We start from the raw sequence: 14,130 nt of genomic DNA, 5'->3' as shown, positions 1-14,130 counted from the left end.
TCGAGCTGGTTTCGGGGATGCGTTCTGATTGGTGAGTCAGCTGGCAGCTCGCCGCTCTTATTGGCTGGAGGGGTGCCGGTGGGAGGTGCTGCCCCCTCCCAGGGTAGGCTGCGGCGCGGGGGAAGGAGACGCTGCCCTTCCGCGGTCATGGCGCGCAGCGCGGGGAGACGGCGCCGAGCGGGGCCGCGCGCCTCTCCCCCCCGCCACGGTGAGTGGTGCCGGCCGCGCTCGCTCGCTGGGACCCATAGGGCCGCACCATCGCTGAGGAAGCGGGGGTGGGGGAGAAGCGGAGACGGGGACCCCTGGAGTGGAAGTCAGGCCTGGGGTCGCACTGAGGTGCAGAGGGTACGGGAACCCGCGGGCTGCACATGTGCGGGACGCTCCGGGGGTGCGAAGGGCCTGGGGACTCCCGTTCGCGTGGCCCGGCTTGCCTCGCCGGTGGGTTCAACGCTCCCACAGTGCCTCGGCATGAGAGCCCCCGGTGCGGAGGGCTGCCAGAGGTGCCTCAGGCACAGGCGTTTCCTCGCGTCCTTGCAGCGTGTGCTCCCCAGCCAGGGGTAGCACCCCCCCCCCCCCCGGGTGTTCCTGTACCCGAACCGCCTGCACCTCGCTGCCTGCATTTCTGCGCTGGCCAAAGCGTTGCGTTTAACCTTGTGAGGAGAACGCATCACTCATGTGTGGGCCCTGCGGCTCCTGCCACCTTGAGACCATTTCCTAACGTGTCCCAGATGGGTTACCTGCCTGCGGGCAGTGAGGTGGGTGTCACCGTGGGGGCAGGCAGGAGCAGGGGGTCCTTATGCAGCTGGGACACCACGGGTGGGTTTAGCCTGTGGGTGCAGGGGAACACCAGAGCCCGGTGTGGCTGCACATAAAGTAAGAGCAGTGTGGCCAAAGGGTTTGTAACATCGTGGTGTTTAAAAGATGAGCCTTCTGGTTTCAGTTTCTGTAGTTCTGTCCTTAATGTGAAGCATGTGCCTCTTCCCCAGCTACACTGAGTAAACTCGGTGTTGAAACCTCTGGGGTGTTTGCACCTTTGGTGCTGGCTCTTGAGTGAGGCTGCAATGCACGGAAAACTACAAAAGCAGGTTTTTGATGATGAAAACAGACCCGTGGTTATTTGTAATTTATTTAATAATGGTGCTGCGAATAAAATCCCTCCAACCACACGCTACCAGTTCTGGTGCATGTAGAAGCCTCTGGCAGATATCAAGTCCAAGGCTGCTGCTGCTATAGAGCAGTGTAGGGACCTGCCCCCATGGTTCATAGGACGAGCAAAGCAATTGCTGCTGCTGGTGGTGAGAAGATGCTTTGGATGTGCTTGGCTTTAGTGGCACTGCTGTTCCAATGTGGTGTGTGGTTTGTGAATTACAGTACAAGGAGGTGCAGGCTGTGTGTTCCCTTCACTCACCTGATTTTCCCCTCTTCCTGCAGGAGGAGCATTGCTGGATGAAGGCTGAACCCAGGACTCTGAGCCAGGTGTCAGAGGAAAGTTGGATTTCGTTGTGAGCAGCTCACGCAGCATCCACAACAAGTACCCTTCCCCTTGCTGGCTCCTGGAGGTGCCAGCATCCTTGTGCAGGCATGGCATTTAGAAGGACAGAGGGAATGTCCATCATCCAGGCCTTGGCCATGACTGTGGCAGAGATCCCTGTGTTTGTTTACACCACATTTGGGCAGGTACAATAAGTGGGAAAGGTTTTTCTGTCTCATTCCTTGGGTTTTCTTTGTGATAGTTGTAAGGGACAGAGGCATGACAGGGTGATGCTGGGGGACCTGGGTGGTTTGAGGGTTGGTAAGAATTGCATGGAGAGTTTGGGGTGGTGGGAGATCTGCTGGTGGTGGGCTTGGAGAGGGCATAAAAGGGTTTCCCCCTTCCCTCCCTGGGAGAATGCATGGATTCAACCCTTCTCTTCATCAAAGGCGCTGGAAAAAGACTTCTGTTTTAAAGAAGGGTAATGTATTTCCCACTTGTAGTAACGCAACACTTGGAGCAATAAAGCTGAGCTACATACCAGGGTTTCAGAGCTGAATTTGGGTAGCCTGGACTGCATCTCTTGCAGGCTGTGTGCAAATATGCAGTGTGTTTTGGTAGTGAAGATTGAGACCAAGTTCTCCAGGCTCTGTCAAAGTGATGCTCCACAGTTTCTCCGCTGCTAAGTCTTAGTTGTGTAGCAGGGGCTGTGTTTTGCGGGTGGGAGGGGGAATGCCAAAGGTGCTTATGTATAAAACTGCTTTAAAAATAAACCAAGGGTGATGGAATTGGTTTTTCATTGTTGCTCTTTCATATCTTTTGTGTTTAAAGTCTGTCTTCTCTCAGCTGCGGCTCTCTCCAGGCCTGCGTAAGGTGCTGTTTGCTACAGCTCTCGGGACAGTGGCGTTGGCTCTTGCAGCTCATCAGCTGAAGCGGCGTCGGCGTCGAAAGAAGCAGATTGCTCCAGAGAAGTGTGGCTTTAAGCCTGGCGGGATCACAGTGCCCATCTTGCCAACCAGAAGGGTCTCCTCTGTGAAGAAAGGTTGGCCCTGCAAAAAGGGAAATACCCCCAAAAGCCTTTTGTGAGGAAGCAAAGAGGGTGCACAGGGAGCGATGGGGGAGAGGAAAGTGAAGCCATTTGTGTAGTCCATCAATACAGAATGGAATTGGAAGCCTGAAGCACAGTGCCATGAACACAGGGTTAGTGCAGGAAAGGGAGAGACCCTGAGCTGGAAGCCCTTGCTTTGAAAGAAGCAAGACAAAAGTGGCACTGAGGTTTTCACCAAGGTTTGCAGTTTCCATCCCCTTTCCTACGGGAAGACCATGGACCTGTTATGCCTTGTGTCCCTGACAGTAACAGCCCAGGCACACAGCGACCTGGTTGTGTATTGATCTTGGTGATGCCGATGTGAGGCCTGACCCAGGGGTCCCTCGTGCAGCGATGCTGGTGAGGTTGGGATGGTAGAGGGGAAGTTGGCCTGGAGCAGGCTGGGGAGTTGTGAGTATTCATTCAGCTCTGAGGCAGCTCCTGCACCTGATTGTATTGATTTTGGGGGTAAGACTGACCCAAGTCCTCAGCAAAGCACTTGAGGGATTAAGTGTTTGGTTTGTGAAACATGAAGATCTCTTAACAGTTTTAATAATAACCAAAGGAGGCCCATCTGTGCTCTGCCTGGCCTGAGGGAAGCTGGAGGAGTTCCTTCTTGATGCTTCCCACTTGCCTCCTGCTGTCCATGAGTGGTGAATAAACATTAATTCCTTGGCCTCGGATCCCCACTGATACCAGCTTTATTAGTGTCTCAGGGCAAAACAGAGCATGCAGGAGATCCGTGACTTATTTCTAGGTATTGGATGCTGCTTTGCCCATTCACAATCACACTTCCCAGGGCAACGTTCCCCTCCCTGTTCACAGCTGCAGTGAATTGAGCCTAAAAATCCTGGTTTTATGTGACCTTTCCTTGCAGGATACTCCAGCAAGAGAGTGCACAGTCCTGGCAGCAAGAGCAATGACACGCTCAGCGGGATTTCCTCCATTGAGCCCAGCAAACATTCCAGTTCTTCCCACAGCCTCACCTCGGTAAGATGGGAGATGTGAGTTCACCTACCTGTAACAAGGGCACCAAGTCCTTGGGCTTGTGCTGGCCTATGGATAATGCCAAGGCTCTTGGAGCAGGACAGGTTACAGCCTAATTGTAGGGTGAGTTCTGATATTAACCTTGCAGTGATTGTCTGAAGTTGCCTGCATGAAGTCAGAACAGCATTTTCCCCTCCTGTGCTGAGGCTGCTCACAGGTTGCTTGGTTGTTAAAACCAAGGTAACTACCAAAATCTGATAGCTCTGTTCAGGAAACAGTGCAGGTTGAGAGCACAGCCCAGTCATTCTACCTCCTCCAAAGCCAAAAGCAGCCTATAAATACAGGTAATTCAGGCATAACCAGGCAGGAGAAGGTATCACTGCTTATACCCGCCTCTTGTGAGATCAGACACAGAACTGCTGGGGACCATTTGTGGCTTCAAGACCTGTTTCACATCTCCGTTGCCCGAAGCCTTGTGTGCTGCTGTTGGAGCATCAGGGAGCCCAAGTGAGCCTGTGCAGCTTCGTGCCCTGTGATTTTATTGCAAACCACCCCCTTGGCATCACCTGCCTGGGCTCGGTGGCTGGCCAGCGATGCTGGGGCAAGGAGAGGGGAAAATCACCCCCTCGAAGGGAGCTCTGGCCACCGGCACTCCCAAGCATTGCTGGGTTTTAGCTTGTTCTCGACAGTTAAAGCAGCAGAAAGCTGCCAAAACTCTGTGCTGGTCACAGTGTGTCCAGCAGGCGGCAGTATCGGCCCAGCCATGAGTGTTCATTGGAATCTCATGGAATAACTGGGACAGGATGGGACGTGTCAGTAAGCACAAAGCTGGGTCCAGCTCTGGCCTCCGTCTCCCTTTGGGGACTCTCACATCCATTTAATTCCCCTGCAGCTTCTCCCTTCCCACTGATGCCGTCCATGTTTTGTATCCTTGAAGTCAGTTTCTCTTTAGATAAAAAGCTATCTAAATGCCTTTTTCACTGCTGGTGCATGGGTGGGGATATCCACACAGAGAGGGATCTGTTCCCATATCCCCGTTGTGGTGTGGGAGCTGAGTGTCTGTGACACTGTACTCATTGCTTTCATGTTAGTTGATGGAGAAACAGCTCATCCTTCGCACAGCTGCAGTTTCTGCCTCTTCTCTCGTCTGCTTCCTGGGGTTCTTCTTTGCCATCTGATAAGTAAGTCAGTGGCAGTGAACTGGTGATTTGCAGTTCTGGATCTCGAGGTGATTTACCAGCAGAGGCAGGGCAAGAAGGCATTAGTCAGATTATTATTGTAGGGTTTTTTCTACATTACACATTTGGACACCTTTTTCTGAGCCATATGAAACAGTGGTCATTGACGGTGTCTGAACCCAGCACTTTATTGGGTGGGACTTTAAAAGACATTTAGGAGCTAGTATGAAATTGGAGAAAGGTGACAACTTGCTGTATAGCTCTTAGTGCTCAGCTGTCCCAGGACAAGCTTTGGTTACAAAGAGAAGAGTGAGGATCCCCCTGGCCAAAGTCCTCGGCTGTATTCCTGCTGATAACCTGTTCCATTGTTTGGACTGTGGCTGCTTCCCTCCCGCTTCCAGTGTTTTGTGTATGGATACCTGGAGCTGCCATGAACTTTCTGTCAAAATCCTTGTGCCTTTGTAGTGACTTCTTTGGAGCTTTCTCGGGCTGTCACCTCCATCAGTACTCTCCTGCTAGTGCTCCCCATTGTACCTGGTTTCCTAACAAAGCTTCAGCGTAAATTGCTTGGGAAGGTAATTCCCACACAACTTTCTGTGCTTCCCAAGACCCTCCTGTGGTGCTGGGTGGAAAAGGGGAGAACTTCTCACCTTGCCTCCACTCTCAGCATGGTGGGGCTGTCAGAGCTGACAGCGTAGTGTGAACCCAAGTGGGAAGGGGCTGGTAACCCTTGATACCTTTCCCTTCCCAGGGCAGGGAGAACTGGTACAGGGGAGCACAAAGACAAACTCAGGGGAAGGGAATGACTAACTGGTGGTGATGTTTGTGTGGTCTGAACATTGCTACCCCTGGAGAGAATTCAAAAGGTGTTCACTGCTCTCTGCTCCCTTCCTGCAGATGGTAGCAGTCAATTCCTCAAGTCCAATACCAGCATCAGCGGGGATATGGGAGGCCCAGGCAATGGGAGATGCTGGAGCCATTGGTGATTCCAGTGCAGAAAGCCTCTACATTCAAGGTAAAGAGGCACAAGGGTAGCATTGCCCTGGGGGGGATGTTTATCACTGTCATTCAAAAAGAGTGTTACTTCCAAAATACTGTTCTTGAGCAACACGATCACGTTGTGCAGAGACCAGTACTTTAAAAGTAACATGGCTGATGTTTTAACCAGTTTGGGGATGTTCTTAAATACAGTTTGATTTGCATTAGCAGTTAAAAGGGAAAGAAATAAAATACATTTATTCTTTCTTATCAGCTGGGGAGAACTTCCCTCTTCACTGTATTGTCTGGATGAGCAAACACTCATGCTGTATCGCTTTGGCCTCAAGTGGCCTGAGGCTCATACAGCTTGTATTTGGTTGCATTACCAGGCATGGAGCTGTTTGAGGAGGCCCTCCAGAAGTGGGAGCAGGCACTGACCATCAGGCAGAGGGACAGTGTTAGTACCAGCACCCCCGTGCCCTGGGACAGCAAGAAACAGCAAGAGAGCATATCTGAGAACATCTCAGAGGTAAGTCCCCACTTTTCCCTTGCTGGGGAACATGCTGAATGGCAGCCTCTGTGCTGGAAGTAGTAATTTAGTAGGAGGTTAAAGAAGAACAAATTAAGGGCAAAGTTGGGCCAGACTCTGTTTAAGACCTGTCTGTAGCTGCAGCTTCTTTATGCAATGGGAGTGGGTGTTTTTAATGTCTTTTTCTTTTTAATAAGTCTCGCCCCCTCATTCCCCAGCTTTTCTACCCACCCTGCAGCATGGTGTCAGTCACTGTCAGGCAAGTCCTCCAGCAGCAGAGACTGCGGTAGGAAAAGGCTGTAGCAATACAGAGGAAATAGCTTTTGTGTGACAGTGTTGTGTCTGCAACTTTTGAATGCATTTGAAAGTGGAGATCATGATGGTAGCTATCACTTCCTAGGGAGTGGGGTGGAGAATATGAGGCCAGCTGGCTGCATGGGTAAGGCAGAGTGGGAACTCAGAAGGAGTTAGGTAAGCAGGAGGGGTAGGGAGATGTGTAACTTGTTCAGCTACAGCTACAAACCCCAGTATTTAGGACAGCACCTTCAGGACTGTGCAAGGAAGACCTCTGATAAAAGGAGATCCAAACTAGAACAGCCTAGTGACAACCATGAAGCGAAAAAGAGCAGCTGTAGCTCAGGACTGTGAAAGGAGTTAAACTCCCAGCTCTCCAAGAGTTCTCTCTGGCAAAAAGAGTTCCTGGTGTAGGAAGCACATGAGATATTTGCCTTTTGTGCTGGCTAATATCTGTCAAAGTAAAATCTGGATTCTCTTGTTGTTGTCTCTCTTTGAAGAGTCCTATATAGTATTTCTAAAGCTGACTTAAAATTAGTTGGTTCACTATCAAAATAGATTTCATGCTTCTTGTTAATGCTTCTGTCATCTGGGTGCGATATTCATGCAGACAGAGGGCCATGAAGGCAAGTCTTACTTTTCTCCTTTTTCTTCTTTATCCTCCTGTGCTGCTTACAGCCAAGTTTGCTTATGCCCAACATCTTAATCCAAGGACTCTTAGTCAGTTATGCAGTCCTGGATCCTCTCTTGTATTCGACACAGCTTTTCTGGCACAATTCCCTCTTGAAATTAGGCTAAAATCACAAGTCGTGAGAGCTCAGTGATACATAACTTGTTAAAATACCTGTTATTCTGGATGGCAGGTTAAAGTGCTTAAGTTCTTTCTTCCTTTTAACAGGAAAATAGAATTGCAAAGCTAAAAAGCCAGATGGCTTGAATAGGCTGTGTAGAAACTTCCCTCTGCTTGCATTATTAGCTGCACTGTAGGATTAAGGAGTCCTCTCTCTTGTTTCTTTCTTTGTTTTTCAATCATTTAATCTGCAAACTGCAAATCCCATTTCCCTGAAAACTTCTGCCCATGTCTGTGCTGTCTGTCCATCTCTGCCCTGGCTAACTAAGGGTAGCTTTTATGTGTATTCAAGGAGGAGTCTCAGAAAAGGGAGTTTGCCGAGAAGCTGGAGTCCCTCTTGCACCGAGCCTACCACCTCCAGGAAGAGTTTGGGTCTTCGCTTCCATCAGACAGCATGCTGCTGGACCTGGGTATGGGAGCTGGGTTGGAAATGCATGGAAGGGCCAGTTTCCATCCGGATGTATGGCTTTTCTGTAAGCTAGGCAATGTAAGCTAGGCAAAGGGCTGTTTGTGGGGTGGGGGAGAGGGGACAGCACAGGAGCTAAAAGGAATGATAATTCATAACCTCCAACACATGCAGCTTCTGCCTTTTCTCCAGAGAAGACTTTAATGCTTCCACTGACGGATGGGTCACTGCGGCTGCGGACGGATGATGAAGACAGCTCAACCTCGGAGGACTCCTTCTTCTCTGCAGCAGAGGTGACTTAAGTTTCAGCTGTGTCACAGTCCAGCTACTTGGAGGCGAGCCGTGAAGGAGCCAAACACATATTGGTAGAGGAAAATGATAAAACATGGAGCAACAGCCCCAAGCTGGGAGGTTCTTGATGGATGTTAGGAAAAGCCTTTTTTAATTAGGGGCATGGTGCAGCCCTTTCCAATTGGCATTTCCATGTCATCTTCCTATCTACTGCAGAAAACCTGCCATAACAGTCAGGGAAGTACTGCAAATGTAATGTAATGTGGCATGGTTATGTAAATTTTAGGGGATATTGAGCTGTCAGAGCTGGGACAGCTTTGAAACTGGTGGGAAAAGAAGTATCTTTGCATGGAATAATTGGCACTGATTCAAGCTTGCTGGCTGAGGAAGGCACATCGTGCCTGTGTGCGGTCTCTGAGTATGTGCAAATATTAATGAGATCATTTTGTTCTTCCCGTGTCTCTTGCCACCTCTACAGCTCTTTGACTCTCTCCACTTTGAGGAAATGCCATTCCACCTCTCTAAGCCAGTAGCAGCATATGAAGAAGCTTTGCAGTTAGTGAAAGAAGGGAAAGTTGCGTGCCGGACATTGAGGTGAACACAGCTGGAGTTGTGGGTGTTTATGTCGAGGCTCCTTTGAGTAGTGTGAATACATCATTTGCCTCTGAGCAGCCCTTTAACCAGAATAACCCTGTGTGGTCAGAAACTCTGAGCATCCTTCCTGCTCATTCAGACTTCCTAGGAAAGTAGCCCCAGATTTTAGGACACAGGTTAAGAAAGGGTAATTGTCCCAGGAAATTAGTAATGGGAGATGGGACTGTTGTGGGAGGCTGGTAGGCAGAGTCCTGTGCTGTAACAGCCTTTGCAGAGGTGCTCTGGTCCCCCAGGGAGCTGTACAAAGGGAATGTTGTTACTTTCTGTTAGGCACAGACTGGGAGTTTACTTTTTGTTTTGGGGACTGTACTTGGTATGAACACAACCATCAGGAGAGCTGGAATTTATGCAGTCCTTCCGCTTTTCCTCTAGGACAGAGCTCCTTGGCTGCTACAGTGACCAGGATTTCCTGGCAAAGCTGCACTGCGTCAGGCAGGCCTTCCAGGTGAGTGGCTCCTGGGTTCCTGCAGCATGCTGCTGTCAGCAGTGTGTTCTCCTCCACCAGCACAGGGGTGTGAAGGCTTTGCCTCTCTAAAGCAAATCGAAGCAGCAACCTAAGGTTCCCTTGCTTAATTCTGCAAGGGAATTAAGCAATCCCATCCTGAGCGGTTTGATCTGGAGAGCGGTGGTTATGTGGCTGCTGATGCTGATTTAGTTCTGGGAATCAAAGATTTGGGAATTTCAGAGCTGCCCAGAAGCTGGTGCTCTACTGAAGAGCTTTTCACTGGGCTGCAGTCAAACCTCTGAGGTGGAGGAGGATGGTTTCTTTCTCCTTACCACAATCCTTTTCCTGGCAGTGTATGCCTAGAGCCTGAAGAGCAGCTTTTGCACCCTGGCCCCACAGCCAGGCTGTGGCTGATATGCCTCCCTTTTTGTCTCCTCCAGTCTTTCAGCCTGATTTTTAACTCAATTCCTGGAGACAGCAGTTTTGTTTTCTACACTCCAGCGTATTAAAGGTTAATGGTACGCTGTCAACAGCATTTGCTACTTCCTGTCATGTCCTTTTTTGATCCCAGCTCAGAATTCCTGTAGGTGTATGTGCTCACAGGAGACGACTTATGTTCCCTTTGCAGGAGCTACTGGAGGATGAAAGCAATCAATTGTTTTTTGGGGAGGTTGGGAAACAAATGGTGCTAGGACTGATGACAAAAGCCGAGAAGGTAAGAAGTTTGTATAACAACTAAGCTGTGTCATGAGCACAGAGGCACTTGTTTCTCCATCCCAACCAGAGTTTGAACAGTGTGTTGGAAGAAGAAAACTTCAATCTGTATGATGGGGACTAGTGATAAATACCTGTGCTTTTAATCTTGTTTAACCAAATTCTCTGGAAAGAGCTGTTCTGTGCATCTCCTATCCAGAATTTGATGCTGTGCCTCACTGGAGAGGGTACGATGTGTGTATCAGCAATGGCATCATCTCAAGCCATATTGGAAAGGGATGAGATAATGAAACCTTTGCATCAGTGATGTAGCAGTTCTCAGATTGCTGGCTTAGTCACTTGGTCACCCCCTGAACAGAGAGATTGTTGCTTGCACGACCTTAGTCCCTTAGTGGCTCACTTTGCATATAGGTGACAGGTCTTTAGCTACTAGAAAGTGGAACAATGTAGGTGTGTAGGTACTTTGAGCCACAGCTGAGCCTGGGGCCATCCACACCTCCTAGAAATAAATGATCTCTTTCTGCATGAAGAGTGTTTTGGCTAAAAGCTTTATGAAGTCACGTGCATTTATGTTGATGTAAGCTCAGAGTAGACAAACTCTGGTGTCTATGTAGCTGTTGTACCTTCTAAAGTGTTTTGTTTTCTCTGCTCTCCCAGAATCCCAAAGGTTTTCTGGAAAGCTATGAGGAGATGCTGCATTATGCACTGAAGCAAGAGACGTGGCCGACCACTCAGCTGGAGCTGGAGGGAAGAGGGGTTGGTAAAAGACATTATCTGTACAAACTTGCAGAGCAGTTGGGAGATAATGGATATGTAGAAGCAGCCCAGGAGTGAAAGAACCGCTGCTGAAATACTATTACGCTATGTACTGTGGCTCATTGCATTTTGTTACTTCAAACCAAAAGAGTAAAGTCCATCTCTTTTCTTTAACCCTGTTCCCTTTATGGACCGTTCTGCTCTCTGACAGGTGGTGTGCATGAGTTTCTTTGATATTGTGCTGGACTTCATCCTCATGGATGCTTTTGAGGATCTGGAGAACCCCCCCTCCTCCGTGCTGGCTGTGCTGCGCAACCGCTGGCTCTCCGACAGCTTCAAGGAGACAGTGAGTAAACGGGGAGTTAAACTTGTGCTGAGTGTGAGATTACAGGGCCAAGGTTGGGAAAGAGTAGAACCTCAGCTGTCCTGGCTGAGCGGGATTCTCTCTTTAGAAATACCAGGCTTTCCTGAAGCTCTAAACAACGATCTTCTGGTACATGTAAACTGTTTACAGGAAAGCTTTCCCTATTTTGAAAGCTCCAGTAGATTTACTTCTCTAATCGCCCTTATCAGCGATGCTAAATGATGACAATGCGTGTTTTCATGAATGAAAATGAGAAGATCAGAATGTAGGGAAAAACATGCGTGGTTTTGTGCACTTGGCCGTTCATTCTGGTGGTACCTCAGCAGATCCTGTGGCTCCAGTGGCAGTGCTTTCCACTAGGCCTCTAGCTGGGTATTTAAGACTGATTAGTTTCATAGAGTGGTTGGGAGGCACCTTTCAACAGCTGCCTGCTTCCAGTCTGCATGCTGGGGGGTTTGGTAACCAGATCAGGTCATACTTTGGCTTTTCTGGAAGGGATCTGGAGTGGTTAAATCTGTTTGGTTGAGATGGTCTCTCTCTGTTAATCATAGGCTCTAGCAACTGCCTGCTGGTCAGTTCTGAAAGCAAAAAGGAGGCTTCTGATGGTATGTAAAACTAAAAGGGAAAAAAATCTAATGTATTTGAAGCTGAAAACACCCAACTCTTGATAAAATACAAAACTGAAGTGGTGAAAGACTGAATCCCATTCTTTGTGATGCTTTAGAGCGCTGGGGTCCTGCTGTCGTTGCTCCAGTATTGCCATGCCAGTATTTTACTGAATCAGCCGGAGTTTATTCTCCCTTTTTCTTAATGTGAAGATTCAAAAGACAACATCTCCTGTCTGGTATTCCCTCTCCCTGCTCACAATACCATAGGAATGGTCACAGGCTCCAAGCAACAAGGGGCTGCTACTGAATTGTAGTTTCTGTGCTGGAATGAATGACTCCTGCGCTTCTCTGCTTCTCAGCACTGATTGCTGATATACTGGATATACTCCATGTATTTCCCTTAAATCTGTGGCTTTCTGAAGTTTCACAGCAGATGAGTTCATGGACCTGTGGAACAGGAAGCTGTAACTTCACAACCTCAGTTCTGCCACAGGGTCTGTGGCCTCTGGCAAGTTTCCAGCTCCTATCCCACAGCCAGCTGGTACAAGGAGGTTTGCCTGATGAGATGGTACAAACTGAAATGAGAGCATTGAGAGTTGTATTGTTGCTGCCATGCAGTAGCTCTGTCTCGGATATTTGCATGCCCTTTCCTGGCTTGGTTCAGATTTTCTTCTGTTTATTTTCCTCCTGTAATAGTAGTTTAGCAACATGAAGACAGAAAGCTCTAGTCATCGTTCAAGGGATCTGAAAGATAAATGTAATCCTGCAGGAAGAGATGTTCTTAAGTAGCTCTTAACTTCAGTTATTGCAGCATGGTGCTTTTTGGCAGGGAATTTGGTAGCTGATATGGAATAAGCTGCTAATTCTGAGCATGAAGAATTCTTCCTTTTCTTGTGACAGGTACCAGATGGTTTTATCTCTCATTTCTACTCCGTATCGGAGCATGTCAGTCCTGTTCTAGCCTTTGGTTTTCTGGGGCCCAAGCAGCAGCTATGTGAAGTCTGCAGTTTCTTCAAGGTAAGGTGGCTTTTTTTGCACCTAATTTTGTTGTGGGACTCCTGCTGTCTCCTGTCTTAAAGCTGCAGATGTGTGCTTTTGGAGACTGATTTGGCATTAGAGAAACTTGGCTCTGTACAAAAGCCTTCTAGAAATCACTTTTTTTGAGATGCAGGTCGCTGAATTTGGATTGGTAAGAATCCCACAACACAATTTACCGTAGCTGATATCAAAAATGTGTGATGAGATTATAGAATCACAGATGGGTTTTAGTTGGAAAAGACCTTTAAAGCCGATCCAGTTCCAACCCCCTGCCACAGGCAGGGACACCTTCCACTAGACCAGGTTGCTTCAAGCCCCATCCAACCTGGCCTTAAACACTGCCAGGGATGGGGCAGCCACAGCTTCTCTGGGCACCCTGTGCCAGCGCCTCAGCACCCTCACAGGGAAGAGCTTCTGCCTAATACCTAATATAAAGCTCCTTTCTTTCGTCTTAAAGCCATTCCCCCTTGTCCTACCCCTTCAAAACTCTCAAAAGTTCCTCTCCAGATTTCTTGTAGGCAGTGTTTAGGTATTGGAAGGCTGCTTTAAGGTCTCCCCGAGCCTCCTCTTCTCCAGGCTGAACAACCCCACCTCTCTCAGCCTATTCTCTATAGGAGAGGTGCTGCAGATCTCTGAGCATCTTCATGGCCTCCTCTGGACTTGGTATAACAGGTCCATGCCCTTCTTATGTTGGGTGCCCCAGAGTTTGTGTTGGCAGGTGGGGGGAGATGTCCTTACTGTAAACCTTCCTTTCCCTTTGCAGCACCAGATAGTACAATACTTAAAGGACATGTTTGATTTGGACAACGTGAGATACACAACAGTGCAGTCACTGGCAGAAGACATTCTGCAGCTCTCGCGGCGGCGCAGTGAGATCCTCTTGGGATATCTGGGCACTGAGACTTCCCTGGAGATGAACGGCATGCTTCCTGGTGAAAATGAGCCGCTGAAGGAGCTCATCTGATCTGTCAGTGGAGGAAAACAGTTTTGTACAAGGACCTTTCTCCTTCCAGAGATGGATAAAACCACCTGCAATGTGCTGTGGTGGCAGCGAGACTTGACACACAGCAAGCTGGTGGGACCTTCTGCTTTGTGTAGCCGGTAGTGTTTGCTGGAATGGATCCAGGACCACTTGCCAGCTATGGTTTGAATTTCTTGTTTGTTCCACCTTTCTGTTCTTGTTGTTTTTAATGTGTCATATGAACCAGGAACTGCCTGGGCCCAGATTTTTGCACAATCCCCTTGGCTAGGAACAACATACACCCACCCATTCACCTGTGTGTTCTCTGGGAGGTAATCACTGATGTTTACGGTTGTGTGTGGGAGCAGGAACATCATTGGTAAATTCTGCACTTGACCATTAGCTTCTCAAAGAGGCTTTGTTTGCTTTGGGGTTTTAATTATTGTTCTTCTCTGCTGTGTTGCTACAGGCATTACTGCTGATTTTTACCTTTAGGTGTTTTAATACATGCAATGTGAC

The 14,130-nt window shown here is 48.6% G+C and overlaps 1 protein-coding gene across 1 annotated transcript; it reads left to right on the top strand.

Annotated features, from left to right (window-relative positions):
• The first annotated feature begins 136 nt into the window (after window positions 1–136).
• Window positions 137–13,869, top strand: MIGA2 (mitoguardin 2). The gene is made up of 16 exons (XM_080630727.1): window positions 137–208; window positions 1,432–1,677; window positions 2,303–2,513; window positions 3,436–3,548; window positions 5,621–5,738; window positions 6,091–6,230; window positions 7,667–7,784; window positions 7,973–8,073; window positions 8,550–8,665; window positions 9,098–9,170; window positions 9,799–9,885; window positions 10,542–10,640; window positions 10,852–10,986; window positions 11,556–11,609; window positions 12,513–12,629; window positions 13,414–13,869. The coding sequence occupies exons 2-16, from the start codon at window positions 1,582–1,584 to the stop codon at window positions 13,612–13,614; spliced, it is 1,779 nt and encodes a 592-aa protein (XP_080486853.1). The 5' UTR covers window positions 137–208; window positions 1,432–1,581; the 3' UTR covers window positions 13,615–13,869.
• Window positions 13,870–14,130: the final 261 nt, after the last annotated feature.

The sequence above is a fragment of the Psittacula echo genome (genome assembly GCF_963264785.1).
Source record: "Psittacula echo genome assembly, chromosome: 16".
NCBI lineage: Eukaryota > Metazoa > Chordata > Aves > Psittaciformes > Psittacidae > Psittacula > Psittacula echo.
The sequence above is the reverse complement of the archived record's forward strand: the minus strand, read 5'-3'. Positions and strand labels throughout refer to the sequence as shown.

Excerpts from the sequence above, each read along its gene's own strand:
- MIGA2 (XM_080630727.1), top strand. The coding sequence starts at position 1,582 with ATGGCATTTAGAAGGACAGAGGGAATGTCCATCATCCAGGCCTTGGCC. Across the intron at positions 7,785-7,972 it reads CAGCATGCTGCTGGACCTGG|AGAAGACTTTAATGCTTCCA; the intron begins GTATGGGAGCTG and ends CCTTTTCTCCAG. Across the intron at positions 9,171-9,798 it reads GCGTCAGGCAGGCCTTCCAG|GAGCTACTGGAGGATGAAAG; the intron begins GTGAGTGGCTCC and ends TTCCCTTTGCAG.